This window comes from Macaca fascicularis, chromosome 5, assembly GCF_037993035.2.
Source record: "Macaca fascicularis isolate 582-1 chromosome 5, T2T-MFA8v1.1".
Taxonomy (NCBI): domain Eukaryota; kingdom Metazoa; phylum Chordata; class Mammalia; order Primates; family Cercopithecidae; genus Macaca; species Macaca fascicularis.
Genome location: NC_088379.1, coordinates 115,578,887 through 115,605,511, shown reverse-complemented (window position 1 = coordinate 115,605,511; position 26,625 = coordinate 115,578,887). Strand labels below are relative to the sequence as shown.

The 26,625-nt window shown below is 40.3% G+C and overlaps 1 protein-coding gene across 27 annotated transcripts in view; it reads right to left on the bottom strand.

Annotated features, from left to right (window-relative positions):
• Nucleotides 1–26,625, bottom strand: part of EGF (epidermal growth factor) — a 100,409-nt gene that overhangs the window by 5,118 nt on the left and 68,666 nt on the right. For 13 of the 27 annotated variants that reach the window (XR_012435022.1, XM_005555679.4, XM_005555681.4 and 10 more), the window contains 8 exons: nucleotides 25,906–26,055; nucleotides 22,620–22,739; nucleotides 17,921–18,037; nucleotides 17,067–17,192; nucleotides 13,249–13,371; nucleotides 11,737–11,884; nucleotides 6,814–6,981; nucleotides 2,529–2,646 (listed from right to left, as the gene is read on the bottom strand). Coding sequence is in view for 24 of the 27 variants with exons in the window: in XM_005555679.4 (XP_005555736.3) it covers nucleotides 2,529–2,646; nucleotides 6,814–6,981; nucleotides 11,737–11,884; nucleotides 13,249–13,371; nucleotides 17,067–17,192; nucleotides 17,921–18,037; nucleotides 22,620–22,739; nucleotides 25,906–26,055 (1,070 nt within the window). In the remaining 3 variants the exon portion in view is untranslated. The remainder of the gene's footprint in view (nucleotides 1–2,528; nucleotides 2,647–6,813; nucleotides 6,982–11,736; nucleotides 11,885–13,248; nucleotides 13,372–17,066; nucleotides 17,193–17,920; nucleotides 18,038–22,619; nucleotides 22,740–25,905; nucleotides 26,056–26,625) is intronic. The other 14 variants (XR_012435021.1, XM_005555685.4, XM_074040298.1 and 11 more) reach the window with 4 other exon arrangements.

The following is a 26,625-nucleotide window of genomic DNA, read 5'->3' as shown; positions in this document are numbered from 1 at the left end:
CAATCAGGGAGAAGACAGGGAAATGTTGGTAAGGGAAGGGTGAATCCAGAGAACATGTATTTTCATTTTCTTACTTTTTATAATACAAATCATGCTTCATCTCCTCCTCATTAATGATCTCCCGCAGCAACACATTGCAAAATAAACACAGGACCCACTGTTTAAAGACACATGCCCATTATTTCTGTCTCAAGTCAAAACCCAACCCTGCGCACTGCAAATTTTCTAACCTCATGCCTCTCTGCCAGAAGAACATAGGTCCCGGAATTCTGGGCTGAGGTGGGAAAAGCAGCTAATGGAACTAGATTTGTTTCTGCTGCTGCTTCTCCTAGTTTGAGTGTTCAGCTCCCTCCTATTCCCACTGATACCTACAGCAGCAGTTGCTGTCAGGGACAGTTACGATGGCTGTGGGGGACTTAGCTCGGCAGCCCCAGGCCTCCTAGCATAGCTCTGAGCCAACAAGCTGCTCATGACAGCAGCAAATGCTTTTGATTTTTTAATAGACATATACAGATTGTGTTTCTCCTTCATTTCCATGATGATGAATTAATGAGATGAATTAAACCTGCTACTCAAAACCTGAATGAAATACCATGTAGACTGACAAGTGAAATCTGGGTAATTTAGAAGTTCACAAAGTCATGAGCCCTCAAAGAAGCAAGTATATTCTAGAGCTAAGTCGTAGAATCACATACTTCTGGAACTGATAAAGACTGAAGGGATCTTAGAGATCATCTAATCTAAACCCTTTGTACTGAGTGGGGAGCAGAGGTCTGCATAGGTTAAAGGACTTGCTGAAGATTAGATAGCCAATTGGTGGGAAAATAAGGCTAGAATTCACATTCCTTCTAATTTTTTAGAGATAAAGTCTCACTCTGTCACTCAGGCTGGAGTGCAGTGGTGCTATCACAGCTCACTGCAACCCTGAACTCTTGGGTTCAAGTGATCCCCCTGCTTCAGCCTCTAGACTAGCTGGAACTGCAAGTGTGTACCACCACACCCAGCAAAGCTTTTTGTAAATCTTTTTAAAGAAATATGATCTTGCTATGTTGTCCAGGCTGGTCCCAAGCTCCTGGCCTCAAACAATCCTCCTGCCTTGGCCTCCCAAAGCATGGGGATTACAGGCATGAACAACCTTGCCCAGCCTCTATTTTTTCCCCCCATACTTGAGTCCAACCAAAAAAACAAGGAAACACTGGATGCCTATTACAGGTAGGAAAAGATGATCAATTGGTAGTCAAAAGCACAGTCACAGGAAAGCTACTTTCCGGGAATTCACAGTGAGTTGGGAACTGGGGAGTAGGGGAAATCATGTGGGACGGACCCCAAACATTGCTCCTCCATAACCTCTCTCTAATAGCTCTTCCCTAAGGATTCAACCCTCCATGGACCTGCCATACATTCCAGTCTCTTCCACAATACATACCACAAATAATGCCAACAGCACGCACTGAATCAGTCATTAACTCTGACAGGTTTCTAGAAATGGAAATTCCCTTAACTGATTCAAGAATGTGTAACCTGTTTCAAGACTGCCCTCTAGTGTTCCAAGATCCGTTACCGAAGTGGGTGATTTATGAAGCATCTTGAACTTCCCAAACCTCTGTGCTTTTTGGAAAACATTTGGATTGTCAGATAAAATACAGAACCCAGTTAAATTTAACTTTGAATTTAAATTTGAACTTTCAGTATAAGTATAATTTAACTAGGCATTCTATATTTTTATTTGTTAAATCTGGCAGCTATTCTGCTACTGAAATTTAGGGAGTTGAAATGTGTATGAGAAAAGAAATATTAAGAAAATGAGAGCTGAGTGCAGGGCTCATGCCTGCAATTCCAGCACTTTGGGAGGCCCAGGCAGGTGGATTGCTTGAACCCAAGAGTTTGAGATCAGTCTGGGCAACATGGTGAAACTCTGTCTCTACAAAAAATAGAAAAATTAGCTGGGCGTGGCAGCGTGTGCAAGTAGTCCCAGCTATTTGGGAGGCTGAGCTGGGACGATCATTTGAGCCCAGGAGGTCAAGGCTGCAGTGAGCAGTGGTTGGACCACTGTACTCTGACCTGGGCAACAGAGCAAGATCCTGAAAAAAAGAAAGAAAGAAGAGAGAGAGAGAGAAAGAAAGAAAGAAAGAAAAGAGAAGAAAGGAAGAAAGGAAGGAAATTAGCATAATCTTGGGTTTTTAAGACATCTGTCTGGAATGTGTCAACTAAAAATATGGAAAGTCTTCACATAACACATACAAATCTAAGTTATAGAAAGAATCTACATGAAAGAAAAAAATTCCAAAAAGTTATTGTGCCATTAAATTATGGCCTTATTATAACTCATCTGATTCCTTTAGTTAATGACACAGTTCCCCCACCCTCCCACCCAGGACCTCCCTAGCTGATGTGGTCTTGGCTAACATTGACACCAGCTGGAAGCTATAACCGATTCCAGTCATTCTGAACTCAGTGAAAAAATAGAAAAAATGCACAGGGGTTAATATCAAGGCAATTCCTTGCTTCATCGGCTTTGGTCACATTACCCAAGGTTGAGGGCAAGAGGACATCCCATCCTCACTGTCAGCAGGCCTATGACTCCTCGCGTCTCTGCTTGACTCCTCAGAAGGATTCTTTGGATTTTTCGTTAGCAGCTTCTGAGTCCTATGATAAAGCCAAAATTTGAGACAATCTCACAACAAAACAAAATACTCTGCCCACTCAGTGATGGTCAGGGACAACTAACTATTTCTGCTACTAAAATTTCCGTACTTGTGTGGGAGAGAAGAAATATGAGGATAACTAGGAACATAATGTTAGATGTTCAAGGCATTCTTTTCTGCAGAACTGAAAATACTATCCAGAGAGTGTTTCACTCTTTCCAAGGTTCTGTGAGGTAGAGGGTGTGTGTGTGTGCGCGCGCGCATGTGCACGTGCATGTATGCCCATGCACGTTGGGGGAGATAGCCTTGCATTCATTCATTCACAGGTATTGAGTACTAACTATACCCCAGGCACTGTCTTAGTACTGATGATATAGCAATGAAAAAACAACTTACTAATTTTGCAGGGAGGAGTGGGGCAATCTGTGGAAAAAATATCTCAGCAACTGTGTGAGGCAGACTATGTTAGCTCCATTTACAAGTGAAGCCACTGGGGCTTGGAAATGGCAGTGACTCAACTAAGGCACACAGCTACCAATGGTGGTGTAAGAAGTGGGTCATAATGACACAAAGTCTAGGCTGCTCTTACTGGTCCACTGCAATCTCTCACTCATAAAGAAATTAGAGGCAAAAACAGAAGGAGTGGATGACCCAATATAAGAAAGTCTTATAGTTGCTAAGCCAGGAAATACACTAGGTATCTTGCTTCCAAATCCAGTTTCTTAGAGTACTGTCTTGTTTGACATTCAGCACTAAGTCTACACAGGGCACGGTGCCATTCACTAGGGCTGGGGGTGGGGAGATTTAGCATGGAGATGGATCCCCATCCTCAAAGCAGTAGCCTCTAGAGTGGTGCATCTGTGAGACTCCACAACAGCACTACTGTCCTGGGGCAGATAAGCAGCTTAATTGCCTCTAGGAATACAACCCTCTGTCAAAAGCCCTACCTAGACATCCCGGGAAGAGTGATAAGGATAGGAGGGGCTGCTGTGAATCTGGCATCACAGACAGCACCAAGAGATGGTATGGGTTATTATGTGTTTTAATCAAAGACTTCAAGGAAAAAAATGGAAGCAAGTGGCTAATATAAACAATTCCAAAGTTGCAAAGGTACAACGTTGTAATTTGTACCAGTCAGAATGGCTATTAATAAAAAGTCAAACAAAACAAAACAAAACAAAACAAAAAAACAGATGCTGGTGAAATTTTGGAGAAAAGGAAACACTTATACACTGTTGGAGAGAGTGTAAATTAGTTCAACCATTATGGAAAGCGGTATGGTGATTCTTCAAAGAATTAACTGCAGAACTACCATTTGACCCAGCAATTCCATTACTGCGTATATACCCAGAGGAATATAAATCATTCTACCATGAAGGCACATGCATGTCAATGTTCACTGCAGCACTATTGACAATAGCAAAGACACGGAATCAACCTAAATGCCCATCAATGACAGATTGGATAAAGAAAATACGGCACATATACACCATGGAATACTATGCAACCATAAAAAGGAATGAGATTATGTCTTTTGTGGGAACATGGATGGAGCTGGAGGCTATTATCCTTAGCAAACTAACACAGGAAGAGAAAACCAAATATCACATGTTTTAACTTATAAGTGGGAGCTAAATGATGGGAACTCAGGAACACAAAGAAGGGAACAACAGACACTGGGGGCTACCTGAGGGTAGAGGGTGGGAGGAGGAACAGGAGCAGAAAACATAACCATTGGGTACTGGGCTTAATAACTGGATGATGAAATAATCTGTACAACAAACCCCAGTGACACAAGTTTACCTGTGTAACAAACCTTCACATATACCCCTGAACCTAAAATAAAAGTTAAAAAAACCTACAAAAAAACAAAGTTATAGTTTGTGATGAAATACTTCCTGTTGGTTTTCTTACAAGGGAGTCCTTCCAAGAAATCACACGTTGCAAACTAATAACATTAGAATACTTGAAAAATTTATTTAGTTTCACAAACATTAGACTTTTTCGTTTTGTTTTGTTTTTGAGACAGAGTCTCCCCCTGTCACCCAGGCTGGAGTGCAGTGGTGCAATCACAGCTCACTGTAATCACTGCCTCCCTGGCTCAAGCGATCTTCCCACCTTAGCCTCCCGAGTAGGTGGTACTATAGCTGTGCTCAGAAAGAATTGTACAACCCGGGATGCATTTCAGTGAAAAGAAAAAGAAAGGGTTCTGACGAGCTTTCTTTTTGAAGGAATAGTCCTTTCACTTCTGATTTTAGGTGTATGAGAGTCTGAGGTTGAAGATACTCTTATAGGTATGTAAAGTCTATAGTCATCTTTCGTTGAACTGGTCTTTGAATTCCAAGTTTAAAAAGGCAGCAATTTGCTGTTAGCTTTCAATCCAGACCTCTGAAAAATGCCTATAGAACATAAGACATACTGTGTCATAACACAACAAATAGGAAAAAATACTTAATAATTATGGCACGCATGAACTTAAGTTTCTAGTTTCCATTTTCTTCCCCTGTCCTTTGGCAATGGTCCAATGGGATGAACATTGATCATTCAATATTCTTTCTACATATATCCAAGATATTGATTACACACCAGGCTAAAAAGTCCAATGTTATCGATGGACTACTGAATTAAAATGTCAAGTTTGTGCCTAAGAATCTTGTCTCTCAAGAGGTGGTAGAAAAGGGCTTAGAGCATATGATTCTTTTGGGGGAAGGTTACAGTTCATAGAAAATAAAAATAATAACAGATAGCATTTATTAATTCCTATATGCCAGACCTACACTAAAGCCTTTACTTAGGTTAACCCAATTAATTTCACAATACCCTTAAGATAAGTACTATTCTTGCTCCTACTTTATAGCAAAGGGAATTAATGAAAACAGAGATTAGGACACATGTCTGGTGTTATTTAGACACTGACTTGGATTTGAACCTGTATAATCTGATTCCAGAGCCTGTGCTCTTAACCACTACACTAGGCTATAACAGGATCTCTGATAAGTACATCTTGGCTGATATGTTGAATTTTCCAGAACACAAGACAGTTGCCACTTGAGTGGTTGTGTAGTACCTGTAAATGTGGTTAAATTTTTATCTACAGATGGTGGCAGCAGATATTTTGTACATTCTCCGAGAATTGGGACCTATTAGTCAAGTGGGTCTTAGGTTCTCCAGCCACGAAATGATAAGATTGAACTAGATAATTCCATAAAGTCTCCTTCAGCCCTAAAGTTTTGTGACTCACTGATTTTGTACAGCACAAACCATAACAGTACATAAAATGCTTTTCAATATTGATGATAATAGAGGAAGCTGTCCTACTTTCTAAGAAAACAGAAAATGAGCAGTGTGATGCCTGTACCTGCATCCTAATGTAGTGTTAGTTTTAAAGAATTGAATGTATAAATGTTATTGTTCTACAGTTTTTAATTGTTAACTTGAAATTATTAAAAGCACAAAATCTGAGGACCAGAAATTTCCTTCCAAGTTAGGGAAGATACCGATTTTCTTTTATGACAGTTCTAATATTTTGTGGGAAATCAACTCAATGGAAGACAGCCACAAAAAATTATAGTTATGCAGGCTATAGGGGGAGCATATAAAATTAAATGAAGAAAGTGGAGTGTAAAACCATATTATGATTGATAAACAACACATATACTATGCAGGTGTATGGACAATGACTGCAGTGGAACAAGGAAAAAGTAAAAGCACTGATGTTTCAGAGCAATGAAATCCTGAGCTAACAGTAAAAATTGTCCTGTTATTTCACTTTTTTTTTGGACACGGAGTCTCACTCTATCACCCAGGATGGAGTGCAGTGGCACAATCTCGGCTCACTGCAACCCCTGCCTCCCAAGTTCAAGTGATTCTCGTACCTCAGCCTCCCAAGTAGCTGAGATTACCAGCGTGCATAACCACGCCTGTTACTTTTTGCCTTTTTAGTGGAGACAGGGTTTTACCATGTTGACCAGGCTGGTCTCGAAATCCTGACCTCAAGTGATCTGCCCGCCTCGGCCTCCCAACGTGCTGGGATTGCAGGCATGAGTCACTGTGCCCTGTCCACTTCACGTTTTAAATGTAGTATATAGATGTTCATCTCAAGGAGGCAGGCATTCCCCTGGGAGGTCTTAGAAAGAGGTTTCCAGTACCAAAGGAAAGACAGGGTCACCTGTAGTAGTGGGCACCCCACAGGCTCAGGAGGAGCAGCACGACAAGCACCACCACGCAGACAGCCACCACGGTGACCTTCTGCTGCTGCCCGTGGCCAGCGTGACGCAGTTCCCACCACTTCAGGTCTCGGTACTGACATCGCTCCCCGATGTAGCCAACAACACAGCTGTGACAACACACAAACAGAGGTCATCAGAGATGCCTGGCCAAAAACGCTGTTAGTTTTGACACTTGATATTCAGTTGTCTCTCAACCTCTGCATTTCTAGACTCAGCTCTTTGGAAGCATATAGAAAATCCATCAGGGGTCAGTTGAAAGCGCTATGAGTTACAAGTTAATGTAGCATGGACTTCTCCCTTTCGTCTGTTTGCTCTGGGATTTTTGGGGGATTATTTGCATACTGCCTCTATAAGGCATTACAGGACATTGATTAAAGATCAGTTTCTGTTAGGCTAAAATCCTGAGGAGCCACCTTTTAAAACCAACACAAAGCAACTCTGCCCTAAGAGCCAAGGGAGTTTTGGAAACAAATGTTTGGCCAGATTGCAATGAGTATAGGTGAAAGGAAAGGAAAATTTGAAGGCAGAGTTCTTCACTTGAAACCAGCCTATAAAAGAAGAATGTGTGTAGTTTCTGAACAGAACACATAACCTAGTCTGCGGAGAAAACTTTTTTCCTTTAAAGAAAAAAAATCACTACTAGTGCAAGGGAAGACCCAGTAACAACATACATACAGGCATTGCCTATTTTCTTCAATGGGGAAAAAGCTGTATGGAGGGAAAAGGACGCTCGCCCACAAACACCCTGCTGTCCCACTAGTGAAACTGTCACTAGAGTGAACTGCTGAACTTTTTTGAAGTAAATGAAGCAATGCTGCCATCTACTGGGAATGTGCATTTCCAGACACGATTAAGATCTCAGGTAAACGTCTGTATTCTATTATCCTTTGCAAAAGCATCAACTTTGAAAAACATCCTATTAAACACTCTGTAATGCCCACTTATTAAAAATTCCTTCCTTTGGGCCCTGGATCAACTATTTGTTCATCCATGTCCCCACTTTATTCCAAAAGGACTTAAAGGAATAAAAATACAGAGAACTGACACCAGTGCCCATAGTGAGAAGCAGCAGCATGGACAAAACACTGGACAAAGCTCCAGAAGATCTGGGCTCTAGGCCTCTCTCTACTTTTAGCTGGTCAGAGGGGCTGGGTAACTCACTCACAGAGGAAGGAAGGAAATGGATTAGTACCTGTTAACCATCTTGTATGTTTGACACCTTGTTAGGCACTTTTACTCATTTTATTTTTGATGGCATATTCCCATATTTTGGATGAGGAAACTGAGGCTCAAGTAGTTTGTACGAGGTCACACAACTATGAGTGACAGATTTGACTCCAATGGTTCTCTGATTTCAAAGCCTATGTTCTTTCTACTTTACCATGCTGCTTCCAAAAAGAGTTTTATGCTCTATTCACCTCTGAAAAGCTATCTTCTAGAACTAACCATGCAAGAGATACCACGATCTGAGTGCAGAAGCATAAAGGACCATCATTATTCCAGGTTTTCTTGGATGCTGTTTTCATTCTAGCTATCTTTGGTTACAGCCATTTACTATCAATGCCTAGCAGCACCACTTTTAAACTGCTGGATGTTAATGGGCCACACCTCTGATCCTTTCAGAAAGTTTGGGGTCTTGAGGAATATGTCAGTCCCTTGGCCAAGAGTCCTGGAGATCCAAGTCAGCTGCAATAGCAGAGCCTCACTGAGTCTTATAAGAGCCCAGAATAGTCATTCAGCATTTTCCAAGGTGGGAGGGGAACACAGGATACTAGTTATTTGGTTATGAATTAGTTCTTCTGTTAAACCAAACAAAAGATTCTCTGGCCAAATAAGTTAGCCTTTCCATAGTCAAATAATTTTGAGACATTCTAGACTCAATACAGATAAACAAGGCTTTTTTTTTTTTTCTCTCTCTCTGTCACCCAGGCTGGAGTGCAGTGGTGCCATCACAATTCATTGCAATGTCAGCCTCCTGGGACCAAGCAATTCTCCCACCTCAGCCTCCCAAGTAGCTGGGAATATAGATGTGTGCCACCATACCCGGCTAACTTTGGGAGGCTGAGGCAGGCGGATCACAAGGTCAGGAGATCGAGACCACCCTGGCTCATATGGTGAAACCCCGTCTCTACTAAAAATACAATAAATGCTGGTGGGTGCCTGTAGTCCCAGCTACTTGGGAGGCTGAGGCAGGAGAATGACGTGAACCCAAGAGGTGGAGCTTGCAGTGAGCCAAGATCGCGCCATTGCACTCCAGCCTGGGAGACAGAGCAAGACTCCTTCACAAAAAAAAAAAAAAAAAAAATTGGTAGAGATGGGGTCTCCCCATGTTACCCAGGCTGGTAAACAAGACTTTTTAATGTGTTGTGGTATATGCTGAATCAAGAATTGAGGGCTAGACAGAAGATTAGAAATTATGGTTTAGGAGTCACGCAGCTGGAGGCTACAAGATTCTGAACCTCCCTATACTGCTCCTAAGATCACTGCTTGAAATATTCTATAGATCCTGCACTGGATGGATCAGCTGACACCACCCAGATCAATGAACTGGCTCATCTGAACTTGTGGCCCCCACCCAGGAACTGACTCAGTGCAAGAAAACAGCTTCGACTCTCTATGATTTCATCCCTGACACATCAGCACTCCCGGCACACTGGCTTCCCCTAACCCACCAAGTTGTCCTTAAAAACTCTGCTCCCTGAATGCTCAGGGAGACAAACTTGAGTAATAATAAAATGATGGTCTCCTGAAAAAACAAAAAAATTGAGGGTAGAGTATGTTGCATCTCTCAACGTGATTTGACCATACGGCCTGTTTTTAAGAAGCATTTCACAGCACTCATGTTGGGGGATCTTGGTCCAAAGGAGACCTGCTCAGAAGGGTGGCTGAAAGACAGAATGAATGAGGACCTCCTCTGAGCCCAGGTTTGGAGCCTCCTGAGCATCTCCAAACCAGGAAATCTTTGAGGAATACCTCGGGCATGGAGACTCTCAACTCTCACTTCTGCTGCATCACCCCGGGGGCACCCTGTGGTTTCCTGTGGCTGAGGGGAACGTCCACTGCCTCTAAGAAAGGAAGGAAGAGCTGGCTCTTCCAAAACCTGCTTACAGCATGAAGAATACTCTGTACAGAATGACGCCCGCCTAGGAAGTGTTTCTAATGAAAGTTGGACCGGTAAAGCACTTCCTAGAGACTTGTTATTACGGAATTAATAAAACATAAGGTGAGGTCATCAGGGCAGGAGGAGGCAAGGGTTGAATAGTTAATTAAACCACATTTTAATTAAATATACAATTTAAACAAGGTTATGATCCAGATTACTGTGAACTCTGGTAATATTTTAAATATTGCTTTAGATTCAAGGTCCTTAAATTTGAGTCTTATCTCCAGTTTGTCATTTGTAGCAACTCATGTTTAAAACATTATCAGGGAAATATGATATTTTCATCAGGATTTAATGACAGAAAGAAAAGCAGTGTGCTGAAGAGTTCATCAATCATTTAATAAATGGATGCTATCAGATCCAAATGAAAACATTGTTCTAAATGCAATATGTAGTACCCTTTATATTATTATAATGATTTTTATAATCTAAAGTATCATGGAGGAAAACAACCATGACCTAATAAATTTGGACATTTGTTTTTGTAATTTCGTTATTTGGGATGATCAGAAACAATGAACAGACAAAACCAATTAGATTCTTAACATTAAAACTAGCAATAACTATTTCAAATACCCAATTTATCATAGGTTAGGAAATTACAGCATGTAAATATAAATATGAAAACAGAATTCTATAAGGACTGAGTCATTTTTACTAGTATCCATGAGCAATTTTTCACTATTTTTGTCATGTGGACATGATTTCTAGTGCAAGGCCATATGCTTTGTCACAGAATATAGCTTACTCTTCCATGCATTTAGTCATTCTGTTCATTATTACTGATGAAATAAGAGAAGACTTTAAGGTTATAGTAGCTATTTGTGAGGATCAGACTATTTCATCACCCCTCCCTCAGGCACAGAGAAAAGTATCAATGGATCAGGAGCCTAACCCTGGGAGACCTATTTGTTTTTTTGGTATCTATCAGTTTCCTTCTATTGCCTTGAAAATATGAAATGAATTAAAAGTAAAATTTGAGGCAGAACTGGCTATTGTGGGTTTGGGTTTTGTTAAAGGGTCCATAGGAAAGGTTTTCGGAGTGAGCACAGTGGGAGCGCCTCATAATGTTAGGGCTTCCTCAAATCTCCTTTCCAGGTTGACACTTCACCCACTGTGAAACCCTCATGGGGGCAAAAAGGGAGCAAAAAGCAGCAGCTGCAGTATCAGCAATTGTTACTAAACAACAAAATGTAAAAGTCAACTGTTAGGAAGTGAAGAAAAAATTTACATATATTTAGTTTTGGAGAAAAATATTTTTGGACTCTGGCAAGAAGTCCAGTGTGAATAGGTAAGAAACTTTTATAAATCCAGAAACAGATCACGATGCTCACACATAATGTAAAGCACATTTGATGGGAAAAAAAAGTTTCAAGGAATTATCTCACACACTTAAGTTTTTCAACCAGGATGAGACATTTAATCCCTAGACTATACTTAACATCAAATTATTTCAGTAAAAGGGGAAATCACCAACTCCTTAGATTCATACTTATCACCAGTAACTGGAAGGGGGCATTATGATACACAAGGAAAATGCAATGAAGTGCACACACATGGTTCATATGTGTATGTTTATATTTTTCCAAAAGAACATCTAATTGCAGAAAAACATCCTAAGTATACATTTTACAAATTAGCTACAAGTTATGGACTGAATAGCATCTCTCTGTGCCATCAGCAAGACAGTTTAACTTACTTGCATGCATACTTGTCCAATGCTTCAATATACATGCACACACCATCATGGAGGCAGTATCCATCGTGGGACAGGGGACATCCAGAGTCACTATTTCTTACGGAATAGTGGTGGCCATCTTCCCTGAGGTGAGGGGGTGGAGTAGAGTCTAAAAGAACCCAAGACATTACTTTTACTTTCTGAAGGGATTAGTGTCATTCGAGTATCAACATGAGGAACTAGTTTCTGTGAATAGTTTTTGACATAAATCTTTTAGTTACAGAAGAACTACTAGAAGGGACATTAGTTTCACTTTCCTAGCCGGGCCTTAGTCATTCACTATGAAACCAGCTGTTCCTCCTTTGGGCTCAGTATTATCTGATATGTAAAGCATATTGGAGGCAGGTAAAAGAATGGCCAATCCTAAGTCGCCCTGTGAATTCAGAGTCACTGATCTCATACAAACAAATCTGTCACACACAAATGTACACTAACCATGTGAAGTGACAGTTAGCTTCAAGGTCTCTCTGAACAACTGGTAACTCTATGGTTTAAAACCTACCGATCAATGCACAGTCCATTACCTCCAATATCATGGAGTCTCAAAAATTTCTTTCTCACAATGCTTTCTTCTAAAAACTGACTTTCAAAAGAGTCCTCAAGGACAAGACTGTAGCAACTCTGACAGGAAGAAAATGTTCCCATAACAGAGGGAATGCCAAAGTATAATAGTAAAGTCTCTTTTATGGAATGGTTCACTGCTCCCTAAAAGGTTAACATGTGCAGCTGACTATATAAATATAAGCAGTTTTCAATACCTTTAAGAAGAGCAAATTATTTGAGAAAAATAATATGCTAAAAAAAAAAAAAACCAGAGACCAACTAAGCACATAATTTTTCTTCTTAGGATGTTTTCTGCTTATAGGGCTGACAGGCAAAAAGTGGGCAGTGATGGGAAAGACGCCCATCCTGGTCTCCAGGGTCTAGTGGAAGCCAGCTCCCCTTCTGGGGTGCTGATGGTGAGATGATACCGCTGTTACGGGAAGAAGGTTCAGGAAGCAGGAGTCAACCATTGTGAATATTGAAAAAAGAAAGAGAAGAGAGCTGGAGTTCTAATTCAGAACAAGAAATACTGCCTTTTTAAAGTAATATTTTAAAATCCTTGAAAGTGATTTAAAATGCTGAGTCCAGACATTCTCACCCACCTGCCTAGCCCGGCAAAATTTATCCAGTAGTCCCACAAATCGACATCACAAATAGGGAGATTAGTTGCACAGTTAAAGAGAGACACCCATGTTCCCATCTTTATTGGATTGTGAGTAATAAAAAAGGATTTATTCCAGATGCTATTAAATTAAGAAAACCTGGACCATTTCAAATTCTCAAGCACAACATCGTCCTATCAGGAAGGTCAGCTCTGCAGCCTGACTGAACTGAATGATTTTTAGAATCTCTAATGCAAATAGAGATTAGGGTGTAGAATATCCCCGAGCCACGTCCCTCCCCTTCACTGCAGACCACCCACCAACCTACCAGGGCAAATCAGTCCTGGTTCAGACAGGCGCCCAGCACACGTGCAGGTGTAGCCGCCCTCTGTATTTGTGCAGTTGGCATTCTCTCCACAGCTGTGCACCCCCAGTTGGCACTCATCAATATCTGTCAGAAAAGACAGAGTAGGGGAGAGAAAAATGGGGTACAGAAAAATTAAGAGGGTTTTACAGTTGGACAGCCTCTGGAAGAGGAGCTTCGTCAGCTTCTGTCATGCTCTATGTTCTCAGAGCCCTATGCATTTTTAGGTTTAAAGGGACTTTCACGAATGTTGGAGAGATGAAGTAGGTCCTACAATGCATGCCCATGCAGGTGTTCTTTTCCTTTTTTGTTTCCGTTTTTTTTTTTTTTTTTGAAAGACTCTCACTCGGTTGCTGAGGATGAGGTACAGTGGTGCGATCATGGCTCATTGTAGCCTTGACCTCCCAGGGTCAAGCAATTCTCCCAGCTCATCCCACCAAGTAGCTTGGACCACAGGCTTGCACCACCATGCTTGGTTAGTTCTTGTTTGTTTGTTTTTTAATGTTTTTGTAGAGAACAGTGTCTTGCTATGTTGCCCAGGCATGTCTCAAACTCCTGGCCTCAAGTGATCCTCCTGCCTTGGCCTCCCAGAGTGTTGGGATTACAGGCATCCTGAGAGAGGCTGGAAGCTTTCTTCCTGCTTTGAAGGAAAGGAGATTTCCCAGAGTTGGAGATTAGTAAACGACCTCTAGGCAAACATTTAGAAGTTCAGATCCTAAAGATTCATACTTAACTTTTTTGAATAGATATCCTGTCATTGGCATACATATTATATCAAATACAACCGTTTTGCTTTTTTATGTAAGTATAAACTATATCAGAAAAACCATCTTTTCTTTCCTGACTACCCACCATTTTTTCTTTCTCAGTTACTGACACCCTAACATTTAGGGCCTCTCTTCCTCTCAATTTTACATTACTGCAAGAACAGCCTTACTCATTCCTGGATCCCATGCTTCCTCCACGCCATGCATAAACACCAGTGCCACATTATTCTCCCTACAGCACAACGATGATAAACCCATCATTGCACCACTTTACTCAAATGTTGCCAGTGGCTCTCTGTTGCCTAGAACTTTGCTGTCCAACTTGCTAGCCACTGCCATATGAGAGTATTGAGTACCTGAAATGCATGTAGTTCATATTGAGATGTGCTGTGAGTATAAAACACACATTAGAGTTTGAAGACTTAGTACCAAAATAAAAAAGAATATTAAGTATCTCAATAATTTTTATACTGATTATATATTAAAATGTTAATATTTTGGATATATTTGAATACATAAAATTTTATTGCAAAAATTCATTTCACCTGTTTCATTTTACAGTTGTAGTGTGGTTAGTAGAAACTTTGGGACAACACTGACTGACTGACCCTCTGCCAGTTTCACTGGAGAAGTGAAACCTCAGTAACTAACCCTCAGATTTTAGTCTTCTACAGAAGTAACCCAACCCATCTGTTACAGGCTGAAATGTGTCCCTGCCCCTCCAATTCATATGTTGAGCCCCAACTCCCAAAGTGACTGTATTTGAAGAAAGCGTCTACCAAGAGGAAAGTAAGGCTACATGGGGTCCTAAGGAAGGGGTCCTAATCCAGTAAGATTGGTGTCCTTAAAAGAAGGGGAAGAGAAAACAAAAGAGGAAGAGAAACTAGAGCATTCTCTCCCTCTCTGTCTCTGTCTCTGTCTCTCTCTCTCTCTCTCTCTCTCTCTCTCTCTGCACATCAAAGAGGAAAGGCCATGTGAGAACACAGTGAGCAGGTGGCCATTTGCAACCCAGGAAGAGATCCTTCATCCAAAACCAAATCAGCCAGCACCTTGATCTGGGACTTCCAACTTCCAGAACCATGACAGGATACATTTCTGTTGCTTAAGCCATCCAATCTAGGATATTTTGTTACAGGATATACTACCTTATCAGCCTTAGTTTCTGTTCTTCCCCTCATATAACCTAAACTTAGTGCTCAACTAGGCTACTCTCTACCCTTAATGGCAGTCATGTGATCTGTTCATGTCTGGACTCTTCCCATCCCTTCACATTTCTGCAAATGAAATTACTTATCCCCCATGCTCCTTCCAAAATGACACTTCCTCCCCGAAATCTTTCCCAATACCTCAAACAGATGTTTCTCCGAGTTCTGAACTTTCATTGTGGTTTTTACTTTGCTTATGATATGCACTCTTCTTCATCACTGATCACAGCTATATTTCTTTTAGGTTACATGTTCCTTGCAATTGAAGACTACCTTTCTCATCCTGATATTTCTCACAGTTTCTAGTACTGTGGCCTTACTCTTAATAGGGGCCAAATAAATATTTAACACATTGAATTGCTATCCTGGATGGCCCAAACCAACTCTTTTATGAGTTTCTGTTATAATTTCAATAAACTATTACCTTGAGAGAGAGAGCTTTTCCAAAGCAAAGACAACGATGTATGCTTGACCAATAAACTCAACTACTCTTAATAAGAAGAAGGATAACACTTTTTTTTACATAGCACTTTTTATATGCCAGACAAGGTTCAAACTATTATAACTACATATATAAATGGGGCGAGAAGAGAGAGTGAGAGCGAGCTGGGGGAGAGAGAACAGAGGAGCAAGCCCACCGCTTCCACGGAGTCTGCGGACTCCGTGCCAACCACGCAGGCAGGGCGAGCACACCCCATTGCGTGCTTGCTACTGGAAGGAGATGAGTTAGTAACAGTGTGAGAAACCAGAGCCTAACGAGTTTAAACATCCAAGAAGAGATACCTTCCTTTCTCTTCAAAGGAAATTAAATATGAAGTCTGCTTGTCTAAATTATCTATGGGCCTGCTTAATTAGAGCAGTGACATTTTCCTGACTGACAGCCAAATATGTGCTTAAAAGAGTGTTTACAGATGTCTGTGGATTCCACAAAACTAATCCTATAAAGGTCTGATTTAAATCAACCAGATTCAAAAGATTGATAGTTATTGATATTTCATCTTTAACCTTAACAAGTGGGAGAAAGCAGTATCATTTGAGTTTCTTATCGGTTTCTTACGTTTTCAGAAAGAGGGAAAGAAAATACTGAAAGAGAAGTTTTAAAGCGCTGCAAAACTTCAGATAATCACTTCCCCGTGCTTCAGATGGCTTCAGGCAGGTTTTCACTTGTACGTGATGTGATGCTACTGACACCTGGAAAGGTACGAGACATCCAAGACGCGAACTCCCAATCCAACGTGCCACACCCAGACCTTGCCATAGGACGGGGATTATGAAAGAGGGTTGAATCATTCTTTACTTGTATCTCAATGTCAGTGGCTTGACTCTCCCACCTATTGAACTTACCAAGAAGTGCGAGAGGAGCCCTTTGACAAGCCACACCTCCTTTTCTTTACACACACAGCAGTGACTTCCAACAAACTGTCATCACCTCTGCAGTTCACCACATTTCTCTTACCATATTCACTGACAAGTAAATGCTGTCCAGCTCCCCACATGATGGCTCAAGGTGGGAAGTATTGGTGAGACACTGGTGTCACTCAAACCCCAGAAAGAATTACAAAGGCAGAGGAGTAAGCAGCCTCCAAAGGGGCTTGAAGATGACCGGAGCAGTCATAACACAAGGGCACAAACTTGACTGTTCACCAAGAATGGAAATATGTCAGTTTCAGCAGTCGCACAACTCTTTAAATCTTGACATGTGTGTCACCCCAATTATATCCTGTCTTCTCTCTGCTCACTGCACCCACACTGTTTCCTGATTTCTGAGGCCTGCCTCTGCCCTCCTCCCTTGGCACATGCGTCCTCTTACCAAGACAGTGAATCCCATCTCCTCGGTAGCCTTCTGAGCACTGGCAGACATAGCCGCCTTCGGTGTTGATGCACTTGGAGGAGGCAGGGGGGCACACTGGGACACCCATCTCACATTCATCTATATCTGTGGGCAAAATTAGGAACTAGTACAATATTTAGGCAATCCTGATATAAATGGGACTAGTTGGAAAGAATAAGCATAATCGTATATTCAATTCTTATTCAGTCCTTTACAGGTGCTGTTTGCCAACATCATGCACGCCCTGCATCTTGGACATAAAGTTCACAAGTTACTGCTGAATCAGTCTTTACAGAGTTCCCACCTATCCGATTAGGCAAATATGTAAACAAATCACTTTCTGCCAGAGTTTCAGACCGTAAGGACTGAGATCTTTCCAGCAGTCACTAAATTTTAATTTTGAGGCTATTAATATGAAAGAGGAACCTATCCATTAATCTATTCATTTGATTAAAACTTATGACCTAAGCTTCCGGGGCAAAAACAACAGTTGTGCTTTCATTGGAATTGGTGAAGTCATAAACTTGACTTCAACTCAAATTCATGCTTCTGAAGCTAATTATAAATTCTTCCCCTTAATGTCAACTGCATATATTGCATAATCATAAAATTGTACTATAAACTCAATGTTGTATGTTTACATTTGTATAAATATGTTTATAGGTCTCATTTTCTAGGCATGTCATCAATTTATTTTTTTTAGCTAACATCAAATAACTTATTCAAACCTGCTGATTACATAAATCCTCCTGGAGCTTTTGAGTCAGAAAGAGCAGAAAGAATGTTTCTGGTTCACTATTGTCCAAATATGTGTATTTGCCCTTTGCTCTTACCAGAACATAGTATTCCATCCCCAGCAAATCCTTTCAAACACTGACACGTGACATCCTTTCCCTCTGAAACACACCGAGCATACGTGCTGCATCCCACAGGAGCACAGTCATATTGATCTGCAAATAGCAAGAATCCCGTGCAGTTATTTCCAGACAGAGAAGAAAATGGACTTTAATGTTCTGGTTCTGCAGAACAGTCCACCATTTCCTTTCCAAAGTTCTGGGAGAGGTTAATCTCCAAATAGAAACACTTAGCTGACCTATAAACTACATCTACTTTAAAAGATCCATAGCTGGCTGGGTGCAGTGGTTCATGCTTGTAATCCCAGCACTTTGGGAGGCCAAGGGTGGATTACTTGAGCCCAGGAGTTTGAGACCAGTCTGGGCAATATGGCGAAACCCTGTCTCTACTAAAAACATGGTGGTGTGTGCCTATAGTCCCAGCTACTTGGGGGCTGAGGTAGGAGGATCAGGAGACTGAGGCTGCAGTGAGCCAAGATGGTGCCACTTCTCTCCAGCCTGGGTGACAAAGTGAGACACTGTCAAAAACAACAACGACAACAACAACAATGAGATGCATAGTCCCATAGCCATGTTTCTGTTTATGTGCTCTCAAAGAACTTTAGTCTTAAAGCACTATCTGATGTTCAAGGAACCCTATATGAACTTATTTATAATTTTTAAAAGCATTTGCAATGCAAATTATAAAATTGCTAGAAGCAAATAGACTCAAATTTGAAAGGCCTGTTGCTTATTTAAAAACTTCCCAACCACTTGGACAACAAAAGGAGTCAATCTATTCTTATTCCCCAAAGACACACAGACTAATAATTAGCAAGTAGATCTATGCACCAACATGGCAAAGAAATTCAATCATAAAAAGATTTACTGCCAATTTACTAATATCATATATAAGAGAATATGTATGTCACAATGTGTGTTTATTATCAAGATTTATGTAGTGACTTGCACACCTCAAGGCACTTTTACAAAGTCATGAACCATACAAGTTAAGTGCAGTAAATGGATCATTTCATTTCATACTCCATTGAAATGCAAGTGCCCCGGGGGACAGAGTTACCTGTTGAGCCATGAACGTGAGCAAGCTTTTTTTTCTTTGCTTTACTTATGTATGTAATCATTCTCCAAATGCCACCCCGCCCTACCTTTTTGGAGTCAGGGGAATCTGACAGACCACAGTAGGGTATAAATTATCATCTGTCTATTCATTGGTAAGCTTGCTCATCTGAGTACAGAAGAGATTTCTTAAAAAGCCCTCCGAACTTGCTGATAAATTAAAGAAAGTCAAATGATCTAAGTAGGATTCAGGTGGCATGTGAATGCAGGCATTGGGTAATGGCATTTGATTTGCTTAGCTACTTGAGCGAGATTTCTCTTGTGGGAGCAGATGCCTTTCATGCTTGCTTGGTCATCTCCTGTCACTCACGACTCTTAGAGACGGATAAGTTCAGACCAAATCAATTATCCATTTAATTCAGCATTTATTTGGAAGACTAGCTCCCAAATCACAAGGCTGCTCAGAGTGTAGAGTGGACAGTATCCGATTACTACCCAAGACGTTTTAAATCACTTGCAGAATTATCTTAAATTAGAATATGATTCAGGATTTATTTGGTAACATGTAAATCCAAGGCAGCTGTGTGTAATGAAAAGCAATAGTTATGCAGTTGTTGGAGGGATGGGCTACAGCCAAAGCTGTTGTTGTTGTTGCTGTTGTTGCCACAAAGGAGCTCTGGAATAAATAAATACCTGTGCTCACATTCCTCCTCTCTAGAACAGCAGTGACAATTTCTGCCAGGTCTATTTTTCATGATGGTTCTAAGGACTAGAATAAAAAGTGACCTTAAAAAAAACCCTTTGATCAAGATATCTGATCAAATATTTGATCAAACACTCTTTGATACATATTTAAATAAGGATGACAAAGAAAGATATTGTGATAATTTAAATAAGAATTAACCTTTATCACACTAGAAGAGACTCCAGGTCCTGTTAATAAAACTAATATAATTCGGCCGGGCGCAGTGGCTCACGCCCTTAATCCCAGCACTTTGGGAGGCCGAGGCCGGCGGACCACTAGGTCAGGAGATCGAGACCATCCGGCAGATCACGAGGTCAGGAGATCGAGAACATCCTGGCTAACACGGTGAAACCCCGTCTCTACTAAAAATAAAAAAAAATTAGCCGGGCGAGGTGGTGGGCGCCTGTAGTCCCAGCTACTCGGGAGGCTGAGGCAGGAGAATGGCGTGAACCCGGGAGGCGGAGCTTGCAGTGAGCCAAGATCGTGCCATTGCACTCCGGCCTGGGCGACAGAGCGAGACTCCTGTCTTAAAAAACAAAACAAACAAACAAAAAACAAAAAAAAACCTCTAATATAATTCATTCAAAAGTACCTACTACGTATTGGGCCTTCCTGAGAGCCAAAAATATGGTGGTGAAGAATAGGGCTCTGCTACTGACAAGGGCTCTGCTGTTTGCTGTTTTGTATATTTAGTTATTGAAGTACAAGTGTAATGAGTATGACCAAGGGGCAGAACTGAGGTTCCAAGAGAGCTGCAATAGGCAGCCGTCGCCCAGTCAGGAACTAGGAAAGGCTTTGTGAGCCAGTGGGCGGAAGGACACACAGGACTTTGAAGGGCTAAGAAGCACACCATGGGCTGAGAAAACAACTAGCGCACGTGTCTGTGTCTGTTAGAAACAAGGCCAGGGTGAGGGAAGCAGGCCACAGAAAGCCAAGGGTAAAAGGGCTGGTGAGCCCTTGTTGAGTCTGGGGAGGTGTCTAAAGGTTGTTTCATACAGGGCCCAACAAGCCACGTGAAGAATTTTAGATTATACTCTAAAATCCTAATGTGGAGTTTTCACATTGTCTTTTAGCCATAGATACTTTGTTGATGTGAAATCTCACTCTGAAACAGAAATTAGACCCCCGAGCCTGACTTAGGTGTAAGTAAGGCTTCACAAGCTAGTACAACACAGAACACAATCCAGGTACGGAAAGATGAGGGGTTTTTCACCAGGACAATCAGTCCCCTCTATTCTGCACTAGGCTCCAGGTATTAAGCCAAATTCACAAATCCTTGATCACTTAATCACTCCCCCATTCCCACCTATCTGTTATTTAGTCTTTCAGTGCCTCAACCATGAGTCTTTCAAAATATGCTCTATGAACCTTTAGGGATTCCTGGTGACTTTGCAAAGGTTCTCTGTATCCCTAACATTGGTGTAAAGTATTTTATTCTATCATGCTGGTTGTCTCCACAACAAACTGTGGCCTTGAGGATAGGATGATATTTAGCTCATCTTGGTATCCCCAGCACTTAGCACAGTGTACGCCAAATAAGTTGCTGAACACACAATATTCCTAATGTTAACAAAGTTTTCCAGAGCGTCTTATTTTCACATGAATTAATTATTTGGTCATAATTTTCAAAAACCTTTGGTCAAGTCACTAACTTAATAGATCTTAGTTTCTCAGCTTTCACATCTGTGAACTGATTTGTAATGAGGAAATTAGAGATTACAGTTGACCCTTGAACAATACGGGTTCGAACTGCACAGGTCCACTTATACCTGGATGTTTTTCAACTGAACACAGATCAGTATTATTGGTGAGATGTGAAACCTGCCTGCATGGATGCCTGATGTTTTGAATACCTGGGTTCCATGGGTGACTGTGACTTGCATATGTGCAGATTTTGATATACTCGGGGATCCTGGAATCAATCCCCTATGGATACAGAGGGATGATGAAATATATAATCTAACATTCTCTGCAAATGTTAGTTATTGTTATTATTAAAATTATGAACCTCCTTATTTATATCTTATAAAAAAAATCACACTGATAAGGTGAGGTAAGAAGTACCCAGAGCCATGTACATCAACAAAGTAGTTTGCAGACCACGAAAGTTGGGTAAAGCATCTCCTTAAATGTCCTAATGTGGAGTTTTGAAACCTTTTTTTTTTTGCCACATACGTCTTGTTAAAATAAAGTGTTACTTAGTAACACAAACAAATAAAATATTTCAAAGTCAAATTGCACTGCTTGAAGGGCAGTGACCTAAAGTGAAAGGATGGGGTTTGCAGAAGCTCTATGGCTGAGCTGAACCCAACTGGAAAACCACTGACCTCCTGAGTGAATATGGAACAAGAAAGACTTAGGTTCCCTAAAGTTGTTACATACTGAACACATGATTTGGCATTTTAGTGACAAATGTGCAACACAGAAGAAAAGGATTCCAACACTTGCTGTTTGTGGACTTTCTGCAGCAACTGAAGTGCTCAACCTATATTGGCTTATCAATTACTATCAACTTTTCAAGCTAATGGGAAAACAGCAAGGTGGACCCAATACCAAAAATATCAGGGGTGGATGGAAATACATTCAAATATGTTGTCCCATGTTTTACTTTTATTTCCAAGTTACTTTGTTTCTTCACAGAACAAAGACTCTCATCCAAAGACTCTCAAGGTGTCCTGTTTATGTCCACACTAATATGCAGCCATCTTTCTCAGGCACATCATTCAGAAGACACAGACTTAGGGAGTCCGAGGTTTGCTTCATTAGCCTTGTGTAGAACTTAGCCAATATTAAGTTAGAAAGGTAATTCAAAATTTCTCATTGGTAGGATGAAAACTGTTGGAACCAAAGCTATATTGGAGAACTGGTTATTCATACCTGACACCGTGATTTCAGCCACTAGCATGTGTTGAGATTCTGTAATGTTATCTTCTGACACTCTAGTCTTCGATAAGGTGTCCAATGGTGTTACCTGGTTCTTTAGATCAACTTCACCACCTATTGAAGGTCAATGGATGCAATTAAATTTAGCTTTTCTGTTTCAAAAAAAAGTTTGATTTCATTTATGTTCATGACTATTCATTGGTTGTGAATTCAGACTCATTCTTACAGTAAGAGGATTCAGAAACACTATCAGGGTCTTGGTAACTTAGTAAACCTCACCCTGCTATCCCACACCCTCTTATTTTCACTGAGCACTTAATGATTTAGGGGATAAGGAACCAGTAGGGAAGAAAGATAGGACTGTTTCAGGTACTGGCAAAAAACAAGAGTAAAATACCAAAATCCTTAGGCCCTTAATCAGCTCATAATCACAGCCCACCGTTATTAAGGACAAAATAGATGATCTCCCCAACTTGTCTTCCATACACATTCTTTCTCCTTTATGCCGCTTTCATGCTTATTTTAGCCTGATTTTACCTACATCTTATAATATGAAAGGACATAAAAACATCATGATTTAATACAGGCATAAGATTCATGCACTCCCCACTCTCAGAATGGAAGAAATGGATTCTGTAAGACAGCAGTTTTCTAAACTGTGATCCACAGAACCCTGGGATCATCCTTCAGAGCATCCCTAAAGTCATAATTCTTTTCATAATAATACTATAAAGTTACTTGCCTTTTCCCACCATGTTCACATTTGTACTGATATGGCAAAAGGAGTGTGGGTAACAGCTGGTGTCTTAGTATAAAAAAAGGAAATGACAGCAAAATCTACCAGTAGCTGAGCTCTTCACTGCCACACACTCATATTTTAAAAAAAAGAAAGAAAGAAAGAAAGAAAGGAAAAGAAAAAGAAAAGAAAAAATGCTGGGCACAGTAGCTCATGCCTGTAATCCCAGCACTTTGGGAGGCCAAGGCGGGTGGATCACATGAGGCCAAGAGTTTGAGACCAGCCTGACCAACATGGTGAAACCCTGTCTCTACTAAAAATACAAAAATTAGCTGGGCATGATGGCACATGCCTGTAATCCCGGCTACTCGGGAGGCTGAGGCAGGAGAATCTCTTGAACCCTAGAGGCAGAGGTTGCAGTGAGCTGAGATCATGCCATTGCACTCCAGCCTGGGTGACAGAGCAAGACCTTGTCTCAAAAAATAAAAATAAAAAAGAATTGGCTGGGCAGGGTAGCTTACACCTGTAATCCCAGCACTTTGGGAGGCCGAGGTGGGAAGACCACTTGAGGCCAGAAGTTCAAGACCAGCCTAGGCAACAGAGCATGACCTTGTCTCTACAAAATATAAAAATAAATTAATAATTTAAATAAATAATAATTTAATAATTTAAATAAATAATAATTTAATAATTTAAATAAATTAAATAAAAATAAAAACAAATTAGCCAGGCATGGTTGTGCATGCCTATGGTCCCAGCTACTAGGAAGCTAAGGTGGGGTCCCAGCTACTTGAGCCCGGATGGGGCCAAGGCTGCAGTGAGCCATGATCATGCCACTGTACTCCAGCCTGGGCAACAGCGGGAGACCCTGTCTCAAAAAATAAAAATAAAATGCAGTTTCACAAGAAGATTGTTGTGAATCAATAAGAATTATTAATTTTTAAAACACTTGACCATTGACTACACAGCTTTTTAACACTCTGTAATAAAATAAGAAATACATATAAATTATTTCAATGCATACTAAAGTTATGATGGTTAACTAGAGGAAAAACATAAGTAATTTTTGAACTGTGAGCTGAAACTAACCTCTTTTTTTCATTGCACGTTATTTTACTTGAAAAAAAATGGCTTAATAGCACAGGAAAACTGTGCTTTTAAGACTTGGGTATGTAGCAAACATTCACTTTTCCTTAAAAATGAATGAAATGAGCCTATCACCTCGAGGAACACAGCTGGCAATAATTGTTGCCAATGTCAGATACCAAATTGCAACTAAGCTTTAGGAAGCTACTGTCTGTCCAGTTTAAGCATAGTATCAAAAGAATAATATCCAAAAAAGGCACCTAAAAGGGCTATCATAATAGCCCTCTTCCAACTCTATGTCTGCGTGAGGCCAGACTTTGTTCACAGACTTCAAGCAAGACAACACATGATAACAGATTTAACATAGATGTAGATATGAGAATCCAGCTGTCCTCTACTAAGACAGACATTCAAGATATCAATGTAAAAGAATGTTGCTCTTCTCACTATATATTTTTTGCTTTGAAAAATAAACTTACTTCAGTTATTTTTATAAAATGTATATTAATAGATAATAAATTTATTGTAACATCAATAGATATTTCTCAAATCATGTTGTAAATTTTCATATCATAAATATTGATAGATATACATAAAAACTCTTTGAGGTTCTCAATAATTTTTAAGAGTGTACAGGGGTCCTGAAACCAAGAGGTTTGAAAACTGTTGATCTAAGGCAACAATTAATAGAAAGTTCTGAAAATCCAAAGTATCCAATTCTGGTCCATGGCTAGATTCGTTTATTTTTCGTCAGTCTGTCACTTTACTTATATTTACACCATGCCTACTGGATTAAATATAAATTTTTAAAAAATTTAATAAAATGTAAATTATCTTTAGTATATTTCTGGTGGAAAGATATCAAGGGGTGAATCCACAGATGCCCAGATTGTTTGGGTGCACATACAAGGAAGACAAATCAGTACTACTGGTTATACCTCACACTTGGTTTACTCTTCCTCTTCCTCAAAGTCATATCTAGTTTGTAAAAAAGTACATCTTCTCAGGCTGGATTTCCCACATTTGTTTAACACCCTAAAGTTATTTTTTATAAAGGACTTTGATTTTCTTATTAAGACTTGTCATGTGGTAAGAGATCATATACTACCTCTAAAATTGAGGACATAAAACTTCTAAACAAAATATCTCTGAACATTTTTGTGAGGTGATAACACTTTGACATTTATTTCCAAGCCTGGGACTCACTCCACTATAAATGGGGAGGTGGAGGGCCTGGAGCTTAAGACTTTTACCATTAGAGGTCAATTAAATTTTGCCTATAATAAGGAACTCAAAACTCAGCAGAAGAGAACAAATAAACAAATTCTTAACATTCCTAAAAACAGGAGAGCTTTTAACATCCAAAATATTCAAAAATCAGCAAAAGCATAGGGATTGATGTACAGCTGTATTTCTCAGCCAAGGTTAGGTAATTCGCTACATAGTTTATTATATTACCTGCCAACAGCTGATGACCGTCCAGAGCCAGACACGTTTTCCCATCTGAGGCTTTCATAAAACCTTCACGACACAAACACCAAGCAGTTCCAAGCCTCTCTTTGCAAATATGTTCACAGCCTCCGTTTTGATATAAGCAGGGATCTGCTCCTAGTAGAGAAAAGAGGCAAATTTGCAGGTAGGTTTGAAGATGAAAAGGATGCCATTAATGCAAGTCTACAGCTTGCTTTTAGGGAGCTACAGCTTTTAGGGAGAGAAACGTAGTGTATCTAAACAGAGGGTTTATCAACAGCTATTTCAGAAGAGTTCCCCCAAGGAGCCAAGGATTCTAAGATAAGCCCAGAATGTTATTACCTTATTAGTACTGAGTAGAGCCAGTACTTTTGTTCAAGAAGCTCTTTAGTCAAATGTGATTCTTATTTCCTAACTCATCATCTCGTCAAACTGATGAAGAGCAGTTCAGAAAGAAGAGCTACTATAAAATGTGAAATGCTTTTTCCATTTGCTCACTCCTCAGGGGTACGGAAAGGTCCAAGTTTTGACAGAAGCTTCCACTGCCGTTGTCTAAATTGCCTGCCTTAACCCAAGGCTCTTTGAAATGTAGCAGGTAAGTAAAAGTTGTTCAAGAAAAGAAATGAAATTGGAGAGATAAAGCCCCAATTACCAAACTACCAGATTGTCTTAAACAAACCTAAATCTTAGAAAATCTTAACACCTACA